This window comes from Selaginella moellendorffii, unplaced genomic scaffold, assembly GCF_000143415.4.
Source record: "Selaginella moellendorffii unplaced genomic scaffold, v1.0 SELMOscaffold_2, whole genome shotgun sequence".
Classification (NCBI taxonomy): Eukaryota; Viridiplantae; Streptophyta; class Lycopodiopsida; order Selaginellales; family Selaginellaceae; genus Selaginella; species Selaginella moellendorffii.
In genome coordinates this window covers 1,115,433-1,135,789 of record NW_003314263.1, presented here as the reverse complement: position 1 = coordinate 1,135,789, position 20,357 = coordinate 1,115,433, and the positions used below count along the sequence as shown (strand labels likewise).

Genomic DNA, 20,357 nt, shown 5'->3' with positions numbered 1-20,357 from the left:
AAATTTAACGCTCGCCAAGGCAAGAGCTAAGGCTTACGTATCAGCAGCTTCACCATTTTCAACTTGGACGATCTCCTACTCCCCACAGCATGCTGGATTTCTCCCTGGAAATTGGAGGGCCGGCATGGAAGTGGTCAGTGATCAGGATGTGGAGGAGGCGTCTGTGAAGGCGTTAATCTCCATCTTAAAACCAGGTCACAGCTGGCGCTCGAGAGTCGCAACAATCACTGCAGTATCATTTTGTTGATTGAATTGCTTGATCCTCGACCTTGAGAGCTTATTCCTTGACATTCTCTGAGTTTCTAGTCAAATTTCTTCTTTCTCACTAACTTGGAGATTCTGGTTGGGATCAAGCAGCAGTCTTTTGAGCTTGCTAGTGCTCTTGCCTTGGCGAGCGTTAACGCCAGGTCTCCATGTGGCAAGAGTCCGTGCTCCGCCAAGGCCTAAAGATCACAAATCGTCGCCACCATCGCTGGCTCCTCTTTAGCTCGATCACAGTGAAATGTCCACTTCCATGGCTTCTCAGCTCCAACCGAGCTCTTGTTAGAAGAACGACGTTTCGTCTTGCTGCTACGACAAGGAAGTGATGGATCAAGCTAAGCATCGGAGAAATAAGATCGCCCCTTTCTTAGCAGCAAGCCATGATCGTCCCATACAATATCAGCCATCACTCCCACTTCTACACTGGCTCGAAGATAGAAGAAGAACCATGTGTACTTCTAAACGCTTGGCCAGGAATCTGAAAATGAAGCGATTCTTGAGGCCACATGAGAAAACGAGGTCACCTCGATCACCACACTCTACGCTTCTAGCCATGCGCAATTGCAAGAAGCGTGATGATCAAGGGCTATGCGCCTAGTGAGATATAAGCAGGGAATTATTCAATTGAGATAAGTGTCTATCCTTGGTCTCAAGGTGATCAGGCAGTCTTCTGACCTCCGAGGGAGGGAGCCAAAAGATCCTCCCGATCATTTTGCGGCAAACCCCAGCGGCACCACTGCCATCTCCAGATCCAGTGGAGCTCACCGTGTTCTGAACTTCCTAAAATGCTCCCACGTTGATCGCACAGTTGATCATGGTAGTATAATTAAAAACCTGTGCAAGGCTGCAAGCATTCAATGCTACTACTTCTTACATGTTGCGCGGAAAGGGCTATGAGTGAGAGACCTTGGCTATGCAGATGCCAATGCAGGCACGAGCGAAATCAAGTTTCAAAATTTAGGGTTCTTGACGAGTTAGCGTGGACTGAGATTCATGGACGCTGTGACGAACAGAAGCAAGAAAAAGGCAAACATCGGATTGAAAACAAGAAAAAGAGCTTACACACTCGACGCTTCTCGTTTTTGATCAGCCAATCTCACATGAGCCCAAGAACAGGGGCTTTGGCGATTGAGTCTTGCGCGCTGGGATGCGCCTAGTGAGAAGGAGAAGAAATTCGACCAAGACCAAGGAGCAGTCCAAGGCTGGGAGTGAGGAACAATGGGGGAGGCAAAGAATCCGGATTATTTGCCTCCCGCCTCTGTTCCTCATTGCCATGATCGGAGGTTCCTCTTGTGGCGAACTAATGCAACATTGACAAAGCACCAGCCCTTTCCTCGCAACGCAAGAAAGGGAGAGACAATGTGGGCTTATATGGCCTGGATGAATCTTCTGGAAGAAAGAGGAAATGGGAGAACACAGCTAGCGCTCCCGATCCCCAACACTGGCAATGAAGAACGCAAGAAATCCAGATTGGCTACCCGTGGAACTTGGGTGATCCTTTGGCCCTCTTCTGCTCATCAAACTTTAACCGATGGCATAGTTGATCATAATTGCCGGCAAGGCAAGGGCATCTGTCAATCAAAAGGAGAGTTCAGGAAGTCATAAAGCGGAAGAAGGCCAAGGATCACTTCACTGGTGCTTCACTCATGGATTTGAGCAGCCAGAAAAGAAAAGAAAAAGCATTGTTAATCCGAGAAATGAGAATTATGCCCCTGTCAAAAGTTCACCTCAGTGCTTGCTAGTAGAAAACAGAGGAAGAATCCTGATTCTCTAGAAGTCTAAACCCGAGACCTCCTCACCTCACTCCACATTGGATTGGAAACAAGAAACATATCATCTCGGGGGACGACGCTTCTCGTTCTTGATCAGCCAATCTCACATCGTGATGATCCATGGCTTTGGCGATTGAGGCCCGATCTGAGTCTTGCTCGCGAGCTAGTGAGAAGAATAAGATCAGAGAATCTCAAGGAGCAAAGGTCGTGGATCAGGCAGCGCAGCCAATGCGCAACCAACTGCATCCGAAAAAATCATAGCCTGGATGGAATCTTGTGGAAGCTGGATGAGAGAGAGGAAATTAATGGAACACCAGAGAGCAAGCTTGAAATTTTAGGGTTATTGACGACCGTTGACTTTCCCCATGGGCCTATTAGAATTCTGGCTAACAGAAGAAGATCTATGTTCCAAGTGGTATCACTTAGCAATATTTCTTTAAATGTGCCCATGATCGATCAAGAAATTTGCAAATGTTGGCTATCTAAATTCGATCAAGCCTGCTAAAACTAGAAAATCTCCGACTCTAGTCAAACGTGGGCCTGCGGAAAAGTGACCATCAAAAGCCCGTACGAACGCTTATTGTCCGTAGAGCATAGAAACATTTCTCCCCTCTCTCCTTTTTGCGCTTGCGCCAGGACGAGGAGCTAGGGTTTATGGCGGCAGGCGATCGCCCGCAAATTGTCCAGCAGCCTCCGCCGCAGCTCGGTAAGACGAATCGATCGAGCGCTGTGCTGTTGTGTGTCGCATTCTCCGATTGGCAGTGATTGCTGCGATTGGAATGCTTCTCTCGAGCTGAAACGCATGGGGCTTTCTCTATCGCTCATTCTCCTCCTCCCTGGTTGTAGATTTGAGGCAGATTGTCCGCGACGCACAGTCGCGATGGCTGCGCCCTCCGGAAATTTGCGAGGTTTTACGAAGCTATACCGAGATTAACTTGAAGACCAGCCCGGCTCCGCCTTATCAGCCTCCAAGTAAGCTCGTGCTTGACTCTTTCCAGTGAGCATCGAGGTTTTCCGTTTGTCAGGTGGAAGCCTGTTCCTGTTCGATCGCAAAGCGCTGCGGTACTTTCGAAAGGATGGTCACAACTGGCGGAAGAAGAAAGATGGGAAAACTGTGAAGGAAGCGCATGAGCGTCTAAAGGTCGTGGCTTCTACGTGTGTCTTTGGTGCTTGATTTTTCTTGGTGTTCCTGTCGCAGGTAGGCAGCGTCAATGCTTTGCATTGCTACTATGCTCACGGGGAAGAGAACATGAACTTCCAACGTCGTAGTTACTGGCTACTGGAAGGGTATGTCTCGCGTAGAATTGTTAATGTAGAAGAAGGAATGAAAGTGTTATCTTTTCTGCAGAGCACACGAACATATTGTCCTCGTTCACTATCTCGAGGCGCTCCAGGTTTTTCATCTCTGCCTTCGATACTGGAGACTAAGATGGTGTTTGTATTCAGGGAAACAGGTCAAGTGTCTTTCGGCTGCACGACCAATCTCTTGACCGGCAGCTCGCAAAACAAGCTGCGAACTCTCAGAGTCCAGAAGGGAATTCTCCGAACTCATTAGATGCGGATGGTGCGAATTCTGGGGATGAGGCCGACGATGTCCAAATCATTGACATGGACAGACAGAGAAGGCCAGTCTCCTTGATGGATCAGCTGTCAAGTAGTGATCAAAATCAGAAGCGGCAAACAAACCAAACCGTGACTAGACAGTCAAAGGGCCGACAAGATCAGTCACAAGCCGTGAACGCACAACCTTTGAGCAAAACTGATATCAATGAATTACTTGGGATTTCAGGTACGCCACTGTTGTCTCGCAGCAAACATTTGATCCATGTTTTTGCAGACAACGATGGTAATATAGATTATGGCATGGCTGGCTGGGACAACTTGGTTGACACCGTTCAACAACACCCGGAAAACTCAATGGACAGTAGTCTCAAGTTTGCAACTTGGGAAGAGGTGTTTGAACAAAGCAAGGGACCCGACACTAGTGAAAAGTACTTGGACTCGCTGGTTGAACCACCTGCTATTCCCGAACCGAGGGTGAAGGAGGATATGGCAGCAAAATCCGACAGCCCTTTGAGTTTTGTTGGAGACTCTCACCATGTAACGCTTCATGCTTTAGTTCCTGCCATCTCTAATGACTTTTATTGTGTTGCAGGCCGCTCAACTAAATCACTTATCTTCGCTTGATAGTTTCGGACGGTGGGTCATGAACGAGATTGCGGTTGATCCCGTGTCTGATTCCGACGCATTGTTGTCATCCACTTTCGAGGACAAAGGAGGAGAACTCGACACAGACTTCTCCTCTTCCTACGAACAATCGATGCCGAGCATTCAGATGTCGGATCAGAAATTTAAAATTGTTGATTTTTCACCGGACTGGGCAGACGCTTACTCGGAAACAAAGGTGAGAATTTGTGTATTCCTCGTTTTCTTATTTTTCTCGTAAATTTTCCAGGTTCTTGTTACTGGCCAGTTTTTGGTGTCACCTCATCAACATAATTGGTGCTGCATGTTCGGTGAAGTTGAAGCGCGGGCAGAAATACTTGGGAGCAATGTCCTCCGTTGTATCTGCCCTCCACACCCGTCTGGAAATGTTCCATTCTACATCACCTGCAACGATAGAACAGCATGCAGTGAAATCAGGGACTTCGAGTTCCGTGGAAAGGCACAGACTGCTCCTTCTACGACTGAGAAGGAGTTGAAGGCGGAGGATCTCCTGCTTCAGCTGAAGTTCGTTCGCATGCTATGCTCCGACGAGCTTCCGAGACAAGCAGTAAACGAGGCGATCGCCAACAAAATTCGCAACTCCTTCAAGAAGGGCTTGGAACAGTGGGATGCCATTGCAGCTGCTATAAAGGACAAGTCCAGGACAACTCACGAGATCAAAGATAGCATTTTCGACGTCTTCTCTCGGCTCAAGTTGCAAGAATGGCTTATAAGACGTGCCGGACAAGATGGAAAGGGGCCTTCCGTGTGTGACAAAGAAGGACAGGGAATGATACACATCGTCTCAGCTCTTGGCTTCGACTGGGCGATCCCTCCACTGCTAGCAGCGGGTGTCCTCGTAAACTTTCGGGACTTGCATGGCTGGACGGCCTTGCATTGGGCTGCGCACTTTGGAAGGTAAGCGTAGTTCGATTTCGCATCTTATGGTTCTTGGTTCTTCTCTTTGGCAGGGAGGATGTTATTCTAGCGCTCATTGGAGCCAAAGCGGTGCCAGAGCTTCTTACCGATCCAACTCCGGCATATCCAAATGGCCAAACAGCGGCGGATGTAGCCTCGTGCCGTGGCTATCCTGGAATTGCGGGCTACTTGGCGGAAGCATCTCTGGAACACCATCTATCGGTACTGACGCTAAAGGACGGGAGCCTGAACGAGATACATTATACAAATGCTAGTCTGGCTGGAGAAAGCGCCGCGAGCCGTCTGCTTTCCGGAGAAAACGTCCAATGTGTCACCGACGATACTTTTCTGAAACAGTCGCTCTCGGCAGTCCGGCGGGCTACGCAAGCTGCTGCGCTCATCCAGTCGGCGTTCCGGGAGTTCACTTTCCGTAGGAAGCAAGAGGAAGAAGAAGCTAGACTACAAGACATCAACAGCGACAACGTAGAGTACCTCATGGCTGCAGAGAAGATCCAGAAAGCTTACCGTGGCCACAAGATCAAGAAGCAAAACTCGGCTGCCACGAAGATCCAGTCCAAATTTCGGGGGTGGAAAGGCCGGCACGAGTACTTGCAAACGCGCCAGAGAATCATAAAGATCCAGGTAAGTTTTTCTTGCTTTCTCGCTTGCTCGCTGCTTTTCGATCTCCTTTTCCATGATCTCATTAACTGAAAGTTTTCTTTGTTTTTGGTGGCAGGCTATTGTACGAGGATTCCAGGCTCGTCGGCAATACAGGAAGATCTTGTGGTCCGTGGGAGTTTTGGAGAAGGTTGTGTTGCGTTGGCACAGAGGACGTCACGGTCTCCGGGGATTCCAGGCGGAGGAGAAGATGGTGGAAGGGGACGAAGTAGCCGCGGACGATGAGTTTCTCCAAGAGGGAAGGAAACAAAAGGAGCACGTAATCGAATCGGCAGTCCAGCGCGTCCAGGACATGGTTCACGATCCAGAGGCGAGAGCGCAGTACGCGAGAATGCGAGCAGTCTCTCAGCAAATCCAGGTACTAGAAAAAACTTTCAAGCTTTTCTTCTCTTTTCAAGCGCTTTTTTTTTTTGTTTTGTTTTGTTTTTGGCTTGTTCTTCACAGGCTAAACAGGACGATGAGTTCCAAAATCTAAAGCCATTAGCGAGTGTGTGAATTTTGGATTGTACATTGTATACAAAAGAGTAGATGCACAAGAACAAATGGAGTGCCTATTAATCCAGTTTAATATCGTCATTAGAGTAAACGTCGTGCTTTGGTTAGAGATTTACACGTGGCGCGTCAGAAACCTGCCACGTGGATTGTTGGGGACATTAGATTTTTAGTCTGGTAGCTTTGCGTGAAACTGGGCTGATTCTTGGAAGGGCGATGGCGAAAGGCAGCCAGACTGTGCGTGTGGATCAATCCTGGCGAGGAAGAGCTTGTGGAGGAGGGAGGGAGGAGGCGATCATCTGGTGATGCTCTTGCCTGATCGCAAATCGCAATGCGGCGCATGGATTTCTTGCTCCTGGCACTGTGGATCGCATGGCGATCTTGTCTTGTTTGCGCAATTCCGATCGGCGCGCGGCCGCACAGCGCATCGATCGTGGATTTTGGGGCCATCGGCGACGGCGTGACGCTCAACACGCTCGCGTTCCAGAATGCGATGTTCTACCTCAGCTCCATCACGGCGACCGACAAAGGCGGCGCCATGCTCTACGTTCCGGAAGGCCGCTGGCTCACTGGCAGCTTCAACCTCACCAGCCATTTCACGCTCTATCTGGAGCGAGGAGCGGTGATTCTTGGTTCTCAGGTATGGCCGATCGACATCTTTCTTTCTTGAAATCCCAGCTATGGCCTCTCTTTCTTGCATTCTTGTCTTGGATCTCGAGCATTCCTCGCTCCTTTCTTGAAATTCCTTCCCTTCTTGAGATTTCTTCCCGATTTCTTCCAAGAAACGGTGGATTGGATGATTGCATGCCAGGATCCATCGCAGTGGCCAATTATTGATCCATTGCCATCGTATGGAAGAGGGCGTGAGCTTCCCGGCGGTAGGCACATCAGCCTCGTCCACGGAGAGAATTTGGAAGACGTCGTCATCACGGGTACGCTCTTTTCCTCTTTTCCGCTGGCCACACCGGCTTTTTCCTTTGTTCTAGGCGAGAATGGAACCATCGATGGCCAAGGCGCCAAATGGTGGCGATGGTCCAAGCTCGGGCTTCTCAATCACACCAGAGGCCATCTCGTGGAGTTCGTCAGCTCGACCAACATCATCATCTCGAACGTTACGCTTGTGAATTCCCCGTTCTGGACGCTCCATCCAGTCTACTGCACGTAAGCTTTCCTGGATTCTCAATGTTTTTGAGCGTTTCTTTCTTTGCAGCAACGTCCTGATCCAGGGAGTGACAATCCTCGCGCCGCAGGACTCGCCCAACACCGATGGCATCGATCCAGGTAAAGAAATCCTTCCAAAGTTTCTCAAACTTTCTTCCCTGGATCTCTCTCAAAACTTTGGTGGCTCTTCCAAGAGTTCTTCCAGATTCCAGCTCCAACGTTTGCATCCAAGACTGCTACATCAGCAACGGAGACGACATGATCGCCATCAAGAGCGGCTGGGACGAGTACGGCATCGCTTACGGCCAGCCCAGCTCCAACATCCATATCCGTCGAGTCACCGGACAGACCAAGCGGGGTGCCGCCATAGCCATCGGAAGCGAGACCTCGGGTGGCATAGAGAACGTCCTGGTGGAAGACCTCGTCGCAGTGAGCACCAAGTCGGGAGTTTCCATCCGGACTGGCGTCGGCAGGGGCGCCTACATCCGAAACGTTGTCCTCTCCAGCATCACCTTGCTCGACATCCAGACCGCCATCACCATCTCCGGCTTCTCCAGCGAGCACCCGGACAACGGTTACAACGCCACCGCTTTCCCAGTCGTGGAAAAGGTGACGGTCAGGGGAGTCACGGGCAACACGCTGGACAGGCCCGGACGAATTCTGGGAATCCCGGAGGTGCCTTTCAGAGATATCTGCTTGGAGGACATAGCGCTGGATGCTAGCACCGGACTGACCGCCTGGAAGTGCACGGACGTGGAGGGCTACTCGTCCTCGGTGACACCAAAGATATGCAAGGAACTGTCCGAGAACAACAGCCCCGATGCCTGCCCGTTCCAGCTCCCAGGTACGTTCTGGTAAGAGCTTCCAACTTCTTTGATTCCGGAAATTCCCTAAACTGTTGGGCTTCGTTTGATCTCGCAGCGATCCCATGGTGCTGACAACTTCCAGCGGCAAAGTCGCTCTCCGGGGAAACGTACTAGAGTTCCTGCTCGCGATTGGCACGCTCGGTTTGTTATAGCAAAGCGGAAAAAAAACACAGGTACATTACCTCCTAGATACCATTCTTTTTAGCGAAGAGGTTTCAATCCAAGCTTGGCTCGGAGCTTGTTGGCCTCCACGATCTCGGGGTCCTCTTCCGGTTTTGTGTCTTTCTTCTTCTTCTTGTCGCTCTCGGGTGGCCGTTGTTCGTCCTTTCGCCTTGAGCTGTCGTCCCTTCGCTCCCTGCGTTCCCTGCTTCTACTCCGGCTCCTACGTCTGCGATCTCTATCCCTGTCCCGGTCTCTATCTCCGTCCCTCTCCCTCCTTCGGTAGTAATCTCTATACAAGTCCCGCTCTCGCTCTCGGTCCCTGTCCCTGTAATCTCTGTCCCGGTCCCTATCTCGATCTCTGCGGTCTCTGTGTCTATCCCGGTCCTCGGACTCCCTATCCCTGTGATCACGGTCTCTTTCTCTTTCTCTTTCACGATCGTTTTCCAATGCCTGCAAAGTACGAAGTTATAGTCAGTTGGAGTGCTAGACGAGTAGAAAGTTAATACCTTGTCTTCGTTTGTAAGCTCGAGTTCTCCTTCTTCCTCGTCCTTCTCCTCTTCTTCCTCAAAGTCGTCCTCTAGAGCGCTCTTCCGCGGCTCCAGCTGATTGTTCTGCTCGAGCACCGACCTGTGAATCGACAAACTTGTATGACTGCGTGAATGAAAATAAAAAAGGAATCGTTGAGACATTACCTCTTGGGAACTCGAGGAAGAGTGATATCGCAGCAGTAGTCCGTGGTTAAGAGCTGGTCGATAAACTCATCGACATGGGAGAGGAAGAAACCTGGAGTGAAGACCACAGCTCAATCCATGGAGGAAGAACAAACAAAAGAAAGAAAGAAATGTTTGCTCTTACTTCCATCAGCGCTCCTCTGCCTGATCTTGCGATAGTCATTGTAGAGAGGCTCCAAGTATTGATACACGTCCGTGGCTTTGCCCACGAGTCGCAAGTAGAACGCTCCCAAAACTCTCACATACCTGGGCGTCGAAAGAAATGATCGTCAAGAGCGCGAGGAACATAGAAAGAGGGCGAAGAACTCACTTGTAGTCTTGGTTCTTGATAAACTCCACGACGATCTCCTTCTCGGGCTGGATTTGGAGCATCTTGAGCGTGAGGCACATGAACGGCGTCGCCTTCCTGTTGCCGCCGTAAGTTCCTCCAATGTGATCCAACTCCATCGCCTTGTCTACCAGGGTTTCGGCTGCGCGCAACCAAAGATTTCTAGTTCTCGCGTAATCCACAGCTCTAGCTACGAATTTACCTGTCAGCGCGAAGCACTGCTCCTTCCAGAATGAGCTCTGGTGGATCTTCTCGCGCAAAATCTTCTCCACCAGGTTCTGTGGATTGGTGCCGTGGACGCTCTTGGCCGCCGGGTCCGTGCGGTTCGCCATGGCGACGATAAACCCTAAAATCCGACGTGGCTGAAAGTAAGCTGAGGTGTACTGGTGACGTAGCTAGATAAACATGACCTGGAGGGAATATCTCGAGGGCATATTTTTATTTTGCCCTTTGTGCTCGGGAGGCGAGGGCGCCGGCGCCGTTGAGAAGAGGTGCGTTCTCTTGATTCTTCGCGGACGATCTGGACGAGATCGGATGAGAGGAAGGATTTGTCTGAGACGCTCGAGCGTTTTCCAGGGTTTTCGCGAGGAGCATTGCGACGATGCCACGGGTTTCGGCTGTGCTGTCCCCAACGGCGAAGATGAGTAGAACGGAGCTCGCAGCGGTAATGAGCTGGGGGACTACTTTCCTTGTCACTGGCTTTTGGCTGATCCAGGTACGTTCTTTACATTTCTCTCTTTCTTTTTTGTGCTCGTTGTTTCTCTTAAGTTGCTTGATGGTCAAAGAATGCTTACCTCTTGTGCTGCATTGCATGCTTTCGTGATTGCGCATTCTTGGAGCATTTGTTTCGCATTGTAGTTGTGTCTCTACATTTTCTTTTTCTACTCGCTTCTTGGTTATTTTTCTTAAAGCTGTTTGATGATCAGAGAATGGTCTTACTGCATTGCATGCTTTCGAGATTGCGAATTCTTGTGGTTTTATCTTTACATTATCTTTTTTGTCTGCTCTTATTTTTCTTAAGTTGTTGATGATCAAAGAGTCATTGCATGCTTTCGTGATTGAGTTTTTGGTTTCAATACTTCTCGCTAACTTGGCTTCTCGCATTCGCAGCCGTATGACTGGTTGAAGGAGAAATTTTCCAGGCAACCTGCTGAGGGACAAGCCGCTGGATCTTAAGACTCTATCATCTACCCACAAAACTCGTCCATAAGCATTCGTTTTCAATTTTTTTTCTTGAATAACATGGGACTGAGTTTTTATTTTCCTGTTTAGTTTTGATACGCAGTTTTTCTCCTGCCACGTAAGCGAAGGGTGGCGCCTGTGAAAAGCCTCTTGGTTTTCTTCCGACGCTTGTGCTTGCCTGGTTTCGTGCTTGTTTTACAGCGTTGGAGATGTCTCAAAAACCCGCCAAATTCCTCCGCATGAATCCGCTTCAATGGCTTAGTCCAACAGCCAAGGCAAGGGGTGAAGAGTATAAGTCTGCCGTGCAATGGAGCGCTACCACTGTTATGACTGGAATCTGGCTTATTCAGGTTCGTAACGCTTGCTTTTTGCCGTTTAAAGTTCTCTTATATTTCGCTTCTGGTATTTTACAGCCGTGGGATTGGTTACATGATAAGCTTTCGGGAAAGAAACCGACCGAGGAGAAGACATAGTATCAAGCTACATGTTTCGTGAACCTCTGGCTTCTCTATTCAATAACATCGCGAGCATTCTTAGAAGGTTGAGTGTCCCAGTTTGTTCGCTCTCCTTTCTCTCTGTTGCCTGATACTTGCAGTGTGGAGTCGTCAGCATTCCAGGTGAAGAGCTTCTTTCTCTTTCGTCATTTTTGTTTTCGTGAAACTGACTATTTGCTTCTTCAGAAATCCCCTTCATCTATAGATAGCTAGCCGGACAAAGAGCGGTAGCAGGATCGCCATTGTGAAGAGCGTTACCAAAACGTTGCAATGTGGATGCCGGCTGGGCTCTACCTCGGGGTTAATTATACGGGTCACTCGGCTCCACATTCCCCGTTTGAGCGTGATGTTGGTGACGATCTTCCCGCATATCTCACACCTCCTGCATCATCCAGGTTCGTTTTGCTTTTCCTGCTCAATCAAGACGTGTTTGGTTTACGAACCTGTTCCCTCGGATTTGAAACCAGGCCTCCGCGCACCGACGATGGGCAACTGCTAGATCATCTTTGCACACGCAAGCCAGCTCCATGAGCTCGCCACGAACTTCCGGGGATCCCAACTGGCAGACTCTACACACCAGTTCGTGATGTTGCTGCTGCTGGGCCGAGCTTGCTGCTGTGGCTATCTCTTGGGGCTTGGAGGAATCGTAGGAACACGACGGCTGCTGCTCTTGGACAGTGATAATTACAACAACGGGGGAAGAACTTTCGGCGCTCTCTTTCGGGCGTCTCTCGTTCTCGTGGTGAGGTGAGGCAGTAAGAGACTCTTCCTTGATTAACACCAAGACCTGTGGTGGCAGTGGCGGGGAAGCTTGTGCTTGTGGAGCTACCGCGTCTTCCATGAGGAGATACTCCTGGACCGAGAGACTGAGAGAAGAATCCTTTCCTGTGGTTTGTCGTTCTAACATTATCTTGACTGTTATAGAGAATTTTCACCTAATAGGTAAAGGGATGGGACTGTGGCTTTTGTTTTTGGAGACATCACTAGTCACGCGGTTTGAATGGCAGGTACTAAGAAAGCATGGATTTAGTTTCTCTGTTTTGATTATTTCGTTTGGTCTTTGTTTTATTAGCAACACGAAAGGCAAGGCTTGCATTGAATCGAGAAAAACTTTAGACAAGGGTCTGTACATCGCAGCTGCCATGGGGGGCAAAAAATGAAAATTCTTTTCTTCTCTTCACGACATTTCTATTGATACGTTGGCGGTGCCGGTGCCGGTCACACTGATATAAACAGCTTAAGCTTTTCGCATTCCTGGAAATCGTCAAACACGCAAAGAGTGTTGGGATATCATACTGGTAATTGCTTCATGGAAAGATCTTCGTTTTCTCACTCGTTTTTTTTTTCCAGGTACCTTGCGGAGGTTCTTGAGCGTTTCCTGGATGAGATTCACTTTGGCAGTCTCCTCGTCTTGGTATTTCTGGAGCGTCGCTAGATTGTCTTGGTTCTCTCGGATCTCGGACAGCACCCGGTGATACTCGAGATTCACCTGGAGGTATTTTCGCTACTCTCATCTTTCGCTTCTTTTTCTTTTTTTTTTTTTTCCTTCGAAGTACCTTCTCAAGACGAACTTTTGTCTCTTGCTCTCGGCTTTCCAGCTGCACCACCTTTCTCTGCGCGTCGGCAATGTCTCTGGCGAGCTTCTGGAGAAGAAAGCGAAAGAAGAGTCAAAAAGAAAGAGCACGGAGGCCCTGGAGCAAGCATCGTCTCACGGCCTTGGCTTCGACGCTGTTGGCCAGAGCGCACTGCAAGATCCTGCTGCGAGTCTCAGCTTGCCGCAGCTTCTCGCCATACTGCGATTGAGCACCGTGATCAAAACTTTGGTGGGCCGGGGCGGGATTCTTCTGCAGCGCGACGAAGTTATTGATGAGCTTCTGCAGCGACAGGTTGAGCGCCTGCGAGACGATTCTCTGCCGGCAATACGGGCACGTCTTCTTGCGGTTCGTCACCGTGTGGATCTCAAGGCACTGCCCAAGACGAGGAACGAGAAGATCGCCATTGATGATCCGATTGGTGCAAACCTTTGCGCAGAAGGTGTGGCCGCAGGGGTAGAGCAGGATGGGCGAGTACGTGGGCGATTTCATGAGCTCGAAGCAAATGGGGCATGTGTTGCTCTCGATCTCCGCCGCCAAAGAGCTTTGCGCGCGAAAAGCGAGAGAGAAAATCGATCAGGGCGGGGAGAAATGGATCGATTGGAGAAACGATCGATACCAGGCAATGGCGGGGGCGTCGTGGCGTAGCAGCGGCCATGGAGCGTCGGAATCGGCCATGTCTTGGTCGCCATAGCTTCGTCCAACTGCCGAAACGATTGATCCCGGTAGACATGGAATATCCCCCAATTTAAATTCCAGTAGTCCTGGGTTCGATATCGTTCCTGGGTCATTTCCAATTGTAAAACTAGGTTTGGATCGCTGGAGAGTGTGATTCTCCACCATTGAAAGATGGAAGATGGCGATCACAAGTCTCTTTGGAAGGACTCCTATTGTGCTGTGCTGAAGGATAGGAGGGTATTTATCTAGAGAAAAAACGGCTCTATAACCTCTCCTTGATCGTAACCGATGCACTTCTCTTAATCAGTTTGCTCACCTCTCCTTGACTGCTCCAATGACTCAGCTGTCCCAACACTCCCCCTCAGCCGAGAGCTCTTTCTCAAATCTGACCTGGTTCCATGCCTAGCATTTTCCTCAGCCCCTGAAATGTTGATTTGTCTAGGGGCTTGGTGAGGATGTTTGCTACCATGCCTTCACACTTGTCTCCTTGCAATGTGATCCCGGATCATGTGGAAGCGAGCCTCAATGTGCTTAGTTGTCCCATGGAGACCAGGATTGTGGGCTAGCTGTATTGTTGTTGAGAAGTTGAGTTGGTGCTTCTTGTGTCTCTCCTAGGTCCTCAAGAAGCCTTCTAGGCCAAAGAGCTTCTTTAATAGCAGCATCCACAGCCATATATTCTGCTTCACGAGTTGAAGTAGCCACTAGTTGGGAGATTTCCCGTCTTCCTTGTCACCAAGTCATCGGCATTAGCAAACCCAAGTATCCTCTCCCCCTGTGCAAGCAGTTCCTCAGGCTGATGTTTCTGTTAGGCTGCGTGCCAGTGCCCCAAACCAGGATTTTGCATAAACTGTCTCACAAAAATAACATTAGCTACTATATCTCGCCTGCTGATGATGGATAAATAAAGCAACCTCCCAACGAAACTGTGAAATGATTGATTTGTCAATCATTTCTCCCGCTTGGTCTGATGTAACGCTATTGATGTTTGGTGTACATGAAGTAAGTGTTGAGTAAGGTAGTGATGAACTTATTGATGAAGGAAATTTTATTGCTTAAGCTTTGTTATGTGTAACTTGCATACCAATCAATTTGCCATGTTAGTCAAGGTTAGTTATGTTTGCCATGCACCCATTGCAAGCTCCAAATGGATTCTATCTAGGGGACTCAAAAAAAGAATGCAAACAATTTCTTTGCAGAAAACATGAGTAAGGAAATTTTGAGCAGTCCAAGAATTGAAAGTGAAGACGAATGGTATCAAAGAAGCTTTTTCAGCTAGTAAGAACATCTCTAGAAATTGATCACTCAAGATTCCTATCAAAAGAAAAGATTAAGTGCCTAGATTTTCAAGTGATAGAGTGCTAAGTTGGCAATGCAAATCCAGCAAGCAAGAATCTTCACTCCAGTAGTATTGATCCAGCATTTTATCTAGCGGTGTAAAAAAAGATGGTCAAGTGAGCATTAAGACGTCACTTAAGTATAGTCTCCAAATAAACTCAAAAAAAGGAAAATGCAAAGTCTACTTTTTAGTTGCAGTTTTCTAGAACGTGGTGTAGTTTTGAACAGGCAAATTAACATATAGATGTGATTAGAGTGTAGTTTTTTTAATAATTTTAGCAATACATAGGCTTTTCATATAAATAAAAACTTAAATTTAATAGCACATAAATACTGACACACATTCATATATAGTATTTAATTTAGAAATATTTAAAAAACCAAAAATGTAAGCCAAATTTGTTAATTTCTATGGTATGAATTTTTCCTGTCAAAGGATTTTAAGAAGGGTTCAGAAGATTGGAAGAAAGGATGTAAAATAGTCCAAATGTTTTACTTGAGCTTATGGGTCAAAAGTCAAAAGCATGGACTGGTCTAGCAAGTGCCCCAATTACCATTGACCTGAAGAGGATCAATTCATCTTTACAAGTTCATTCTCTTTCAATTCAAAAGCTGTTACTCAAGAGAGAGAGAGCAAGTTCCATCTATTACCTTGCTTTATATACTTTAAGAAGGTTTGAAATGAGGAGAAGGTTAGGCAAAAGTACTAGGCTCTTCAAGGAAGGAGGAAAATCTAACTAAGAGTGTCTGATTTCATTTTTTATGATCAAAAGCTTTTCTAAAGCTCAGTATACTTATGCTAATGTAAGTTTATCATCTTGGCATGTTTAATGAGATTAATATGATTTTTATCATGATTTATTTTATAGTATATAGTTTTTGGTTTGCTAGTGGATATGCCTAGAATATGCCTGAATATTTGGTCTATTGTGTTTTATAAATTATAACTATGTTCATAATATATAAACTATATAAACTATATAAACACCTCCATGTATATTCTAGTATATTCTTCCATCTAATAAATTATAAACATATTTTAATTTATAAAAATAAATATTGTATTTTAACTTGTATTCAAATAGATATAAAATAAGTTTTTATTTATTTTTGAGTTATATTTGGTGTCATCAGAAGATCTTGTATATTATTTCTTGTGTTTGATAATTTCTTGCTAGCTACTTTTTCCTAGGGATTTCAATCTCTGGTGTGGAATGTTCAAGGAAACTGCTCAATTTGTGGATCAATCACATCTTGTAAGGAACATAATTTTAACATTCAGGTTTGTATTTCTATGATGAGTCTAGAGTCGTTGTTACTCTCACTGCATATCCAGTCGCCATCGCAATGCCAGTTGTCAGCCACATGTCTGTCACACAAGCCCATCCAATCTTCAACAAGCTGATCACTCAATCTGCAAGTGACTTGTTTTATGTGAAACTCATCCTCAATACTTGATATGAACATAAGAAGATCAGAAGCCTTGTTGGAAAAGCAATTGTTTCAGAGAGACTAAAGATCATGGCCAATCCAGAAGAAATAGAAAGCTGGCCAAGACTTAGCCCTTCCATTGGCCTTCTCACGCACAACATGTAATTCATGTCACAGTAGGAAATTTTAAGATGGTTTGAGTAGGAGTTGAGAAATGCATCTTCATATAGCTTCTTGGCCATGTCAGCAATTAGTAAATGTCTGGTAAGTCCAAGCCAAAGGACAATTCCTGTTGCTATGGCTATTGCTCCTGCTGCTAGAATTCACAACTAGATCCTAAAGATTTTTGTTGTGGATAAGATGATAAGTCTTTCCTCTTCGTTTTCCTTGAATCATTCATGTAAATTCTAATAAAATCTCTAATAAATTCAAGACATGAACTTCTTGGTCCCGAGAACTTTGTGGAATTTACAAAAGTTTTTCATCCATGTTTACTTGCAGGAAACTATCATGCAGACTGGCTAAAGGCCTCAATTGCCAAAAGCTGTCCCAAATGATGCTATTCAGCGAGCAGAGGCAGGAGATATGTTATTCAGAAAGAGCTCATGAACTATATATATTCTTGAAACAACTTCAGTTATGATTATAGACTTGAATAGGCTACTGATTCTACCACATGTTTATATTATATGTTAGCAAGAGTTTTTGTGTTCTCCAGCCTCGGTTCTCACCTTTACCAAACCTACTACAATTATAAAGGTTACAAAGAGTGATTAATATAGAAATAAATATACTTAAAAATTATAATAAATGTAGTATGTTTAAGATTGAGAAAAATAATAATATAAAAATGTTATAATAAAAAATAAAAACAATATTAAATACATATTAAAAATTAAAATATATAAAAACATATTAAATACATAATAAAGTAAATATTAAAATAAGAAAAAATAATTTGTTAAAAATTGCATGTAGCAATGCTTGGTTTGCTTAATAGTAGTATTATTCCTACTTATTAATCCAATTGATCAAATAAAAGTTTGAAATTATAAATATATTTATAATTTATAAACACAAGATTAATATTATTGCATATCAACCATTAGAATAAAAAAGAATATACTAGAAAGTGTTTAAGCAAGTTTATAAATCATAAACATGTTTATAAATTAGAAATACAAGATTAATCCAAATGAATGACAAACATAGTAACATATCCTAGAATATCCAAGCATATTCTAGGTATATTCACTAACATCCCAGTCCCCGTTTGCTTAAGCAAACCAAAAATATGCTATAATAGACAATCAAGTAAACCAAGTGTTCCTGCAATATAATTTTTTGTAATTATTCATTAAATATTTATTAATAAAAATAGCTTAAAATTATTTTTTAACTTTACGTTATAATTTTTATTAATATATAATAGAAATTTAAAAAGAATCTTTTACATTTTGCAAAAATACTAAATTATTTTAAACTAAGTACAATAGAAGTGTTGATTTAATTTACTTATGCTCCAAATGGAATTACTTGAAAAGAAGAAGGTTAAAATTAACATAGATTATTTTAGAGGATAAAATTTATGAGAGAACAATTATTAATTAAATATTTCAATATATACTATAGCATATAAAAATATTAACAATGTGTTTGTGAATCCCATTTTGGTTTAATTACTGGATGCCTTGAAATAACTTTTTGATGAGATTCATAAAGAACTAAATTACAATCATCTTGAAGTGAAATAAATTTTATAAAATAACTATGTGAATTATCAAAATTAATTTTTGGAGACCAAACTATATATTTCTTTTCAGAATATAACACTATATTTCCATCATCTTCAATAATAAATAAACAATTTTGATAACTTTGAAACCCTCTATACCATTTTAAAACATTTTGTATATATAATGATAAAATACAGTTCAAATGCAAATACAATAAAGCTTTTTTATTTGGTGATGTTAAAAATTGAGTAGGTCTAAGAGCATTATCTGGTATATTACTAATTAGTGTCGTTATTTTTATTTCACAATCAGTTAATTTATCTATTTTATTGATATTTTGAAATTGATATAGTAAATTTTGTCGAAAATTCTTTAAAAGATATTCAACACAATAAAAACCAATAACAGCCCGAAAATAACTTGCACGTAATCTTCTTATATCATAACGATATAAATTTAATATAAAATTTAACCGATATTTAACATTATCACCATGATCTTGTTCATATTCATTTGGATTTAAAGCACATGTATCAAATTTTTTTCCCTTGGTATCATAAACCCATAATTGATTTGTAATAGTTAATAGACCATGAGTATTATCTTGTATAGTATATTCAAATTGCATACCTTGACCTTTAGGTAAAGGTTCTGAAGAGATGTTATTAATCATTAATTCCATTGCATATAAAATTAATTCAATACTATCACTTTCCATGGCATTTTGGCCATTATATGTATAAGAAGTTAAAACTGTATTAATGCTCAAGAATAGGGAAAATAGAAATATATAATAATTCATACTAAATCTCTAATATTTAAAAAAATTGGTATTTTATAAATACTTATAAATAGTGTTTTTGAGGAATATATTAGTGTAATCTAGTAAAAGTTTTTACTAGTAATGGAAGAGAATAAATCAATTTTTATGATTGAGCAATCTAATAATATAAGATTAAACCAATTGAAAGCATAATTATTTGTAAATAAACTTCTTTTACCTTTAGTTTTTTAGGTTAAAGACAATCTTTTTTTGTTGTATTGCTACTTGTTTTAAATTCCACTCATATTTCTCTTCTATTCCCCACCTCCTGCTCAACTTCCACAACATAGACCTAAATTAATGCCTCTCTGTACATGTTTGCATATGCCCATGGGCACAGGTAACAATAGTAAGGTGATTAGTCCTTTTTAACATCACTTCTTGTTCAGAAAGTAGACAAAGTAGTGCTTTCTGCACAATCCCATTGTTCAAAACCCAGGCAAGTATAAAGCAAAGTTAAAACATCCTCCTTCACTAAGCCATTTAAACTAAAGTGGGAACAATATAACACATTACACTACTTATGACACCAAAGTTCAAACAAATCCAAATGTGCAATTAGAAATCATTAATTTTTTAAACTAAAGTTATTGAAACACTGCTAGCTATGCTTGCATGGAGGGGTGGTTACTTCACTTTTGCTTCCCTGTGGCTCTCTCTCTCTCTCTCTTGTTTTATGCACCCCATTGGTGACATAACACTGAAATTGGGGGAAGGGAGAAACTTGGTGTCCCTCTTAAAAATTTCTCCCTAGTGCCTAGAACCTATTAGACCAAACTAATAAAATAATGGCACATATAACGTGACAATCATTACATAAAAAAGGATTAATAAAAAAACAAGCTAAATTGGTAATAAAATTGCTACACATTACATTGCAGCAATGTTTGGTTTTTTTTTTTTAAATATTTTTTATTATGATATATAATTTGTCCAATATACAGGTGCTATTCCTGCTTTTGTATATATTATATCTTTTATCCATATTGTCTTTTATTATTTGTATGTATCCTTCTTTCTCCAGTATTATTTGAAGTGGTTTTGCTTCTTCTTTTTGATAGTTAATATTGAAATCTCCTGTAATTATTATTGGTTTTATATTATCTATTTTCTGTATATATTTTTGTTATGAATATTTGTATATTTGTTTCAGGTTTTTTATATAAATTTATTATCTGTAATTGTTTTTTTTTTTCTAGTGGCATTCTTCGTGAATTCACAGCTGCATATTCTCCTCAGCAAAACGGTTGTGCTGAGAGGAAAAATGGCACCTTGATGGAAAGTGCACGTGCAATGCTACAGGTTAGTGGCCTTCCCAATTCCTTTTGGGTTGACGCTATTAACCTTGCTAACTACGTCCAAAATTGATTACTTACAACCACTGTGGATGAAAGAACTCCTGAGGAGGCCTGGACTGGCAGAAATCCCTCAGTGGCACACTTGCGTATTTTTGGCTGTGAAGCTGTGAGGAAAGCTTGATGCAAAAAGCATTGAGTGTAAATTCTTGGGCTA

General features: G+C 43.7%; 4 protein-coding genes across 7 annotated transcripts; 2 read left to right on the top strand and 2 right to left on the bottom strand.

The window, feature by feature from the left end:
• The first annotated feature begins 2,623 nt into the window (after positions 1-2,623).
• LOC9661980 (calmodulin-binding transcription activator 3) lies at positions 2,624-6,396 on the top strand. Its single transcript, XM_024659176.1, has 12 exons — positions 2,624-2,739; positions 2,880-3,005; positions 3,059-3,174; positions 3,232-3,320; positions 3,382-3,427; positions 3,480-3,822; positions 3,871-4,133; positions 4,189-4,437; positions 4,489-5,156; positions 5,210-5,798; positions 5,893-6,192; positions 6,279-6,396. Exons 1-12 carry the CDS (start codon positions 2,688-2,690, stop codon positions 6,327-6,329), a joined length of 2,892 nt encoding a protein of 963 aa, XP_024514944.1. The 5' UTR covers positions 2,624-2,687; the 3' UTR covers positions 6,330-6,396.
• A 133-nt stretch (positions 6,397-6,529) lies between these two features.
• On the top strand, positions 6,530-8,602 carry LOC9660789 (probable polygalacturonase). Of its 4 annotated transcripts, XM_002962796.2 has the most exons (6): positions 6,530-6,966; positions 7,138-7,258; positions 7,313-7,487; positions 7,537-7,607; positions 7,693-8,341; positions 8,409-8,541. In XM_002962796.2, the coding sequence occupies exons 1-6, from the start codon at positions 6,658-6,660 to the stop codon at positions 8,503-8,505; spliced, it is 1,422 nt and encodes a 473-aa protein (XP_002962842.2). In that variant the 5' UTR covers positions 6,530-6,657; the 3' UTR covers positions 8,506-8,541. The 4 variants fall into 4 exon arrangements, with proteins under 4 accessions (XP_002962842.2, XP_024515002.1, XP_024514995.1 ...); XM_024659234.1 differs by having other exon boundaries at positions 7,138-7,487; positions 7,693-8,331; positions 8,409-8,602; XM_024659227.1 differs by having other exon boundaries at positions 7,150-7,487.
• LOC9660788 (pre-mRNA-splicing factor 38) lies at positions 8,474-9,926 on the bottom strand. The gene is made up of 6 exons (XM_024659243.1): positions 9,777-9,926; positions 9,557-9,716; positions 9,371-9,492; positions 9,208-9,298; positions 9,022-9,142; positions 8,474-8,965 (listed from the first exon to the last, which is right to left on the bottom strand). Exons 1-6 carry the CDS (start codon positions 9,904-9,906, stop codon positions 8,555-8,557), a joined length of 1,035 nt encoding a protein of 344 aa, XP_024515011.1. The 5' UTR covers positions 9,907-9,926; the 3' UTR covers positions 8,474-8,554.
• Positions 9,927-11,367: 1,441 nt separating this feature from the next.
• LOC9660787 (E3 ubiquitin-protein ligase MARCH11) lies at positions 11,368-12,157 on the bottom strand. Its single transcript, XM_024689742.1, has 2 exons — positions 11,694-12,157; positions 11,368-11,632 (listed from the first exon to the last, which is right to left on the bottom strand). Exons 1-2 carry the CDS (start codon positions 12,155-12,157, stop codon positions 11,446-11,448), a joined length of 651 nt encoding a protein of 216 aa, XP_024545510.1. The 3' UTR covers positions 11,368-11,445.
• Between the last annotated feature and the right edge of the window lie 8,200 nt (positions 12,158-20,357).

Bases quoted from the DNA above. Each gene is read 5' to 3' on its own strand.
- LOC9661980 (XM_024659176.1), top strand. From the start codon at position 2,688: ATGGCGGCAGGCGATCGCCCGCAAATTGTCCAGCAGCCTCCGCCGCAG. The intron at 3,321-3,381 runs GTATGTCTCGCG...TCTTTTCTGCAG, and splicing joins AGTTACTGGCTACTGGAAGG to AGCACACGAACATATTGTCC. The intron at 5,799-5,892 runs GTAAGTTTTTCT...TTTTGGTGGCAG, and splicing joins AGAGAATCATAAAGATCCAG to GCTATTGTACGAGGATTCCA.
- LOC9660789 (XM_024659220.1), top strand. From the start codon at position 6,658: ATGCGGCGCATGGATTTCTTGCTCCTGGCACTGTGGATCGCATGGCGA. The intron at 7,608-7,692 runs GTAAAGAAATCC...GAGTTCTTCCAG, and splicing joins CACCGATGGCATCGATCCAG to ATTCCAGCTCCAACGTTTGC. The intron at 8,342-8,408 runs GTAAGAGCTTCC...TTGATCTCGCAG, and splicing joins CAGCTCCCAGGTACGTTCTG to CGATCCCATGGTGCTGACAA.
- LOC9660788 (XM_024659243.1), bottom strand. From the start codon at position 9,906: ATGGCGAACCGCACGGACCCGGCGGCCAAGAGCGTCCACGGCACCAAT. The intron at 9,717-9,776 runs GTAAATTCGTAG...GGTTGCGCGCAG, and splicing joins GCAGTGCTTCGCGCTGACAG to CCGAAACCCTGGTAGACAAG. The intron at 8,966-9,021 runs GTATTAACTTTC...CGTACTTTGCAG, and splicing joins AGCTTACAAACGAAGACAAG to GCATTGGAAAACGATCGTGA.
- LOC9660787 (XM_024689742.1), bottom strand. From the start codon at position 12,157: ATGTTAGAACGACAAACCACAGGAAAGGATTCTTCTCTCAGTCTCTCG. The intron at 11,633-11,693 runs GTTCGTAAACCA...TGGATGATGCAG, and splicing joins TTTCAAATCCGAGGGAACAG to GAGGTGTGAGATATGCGGGA.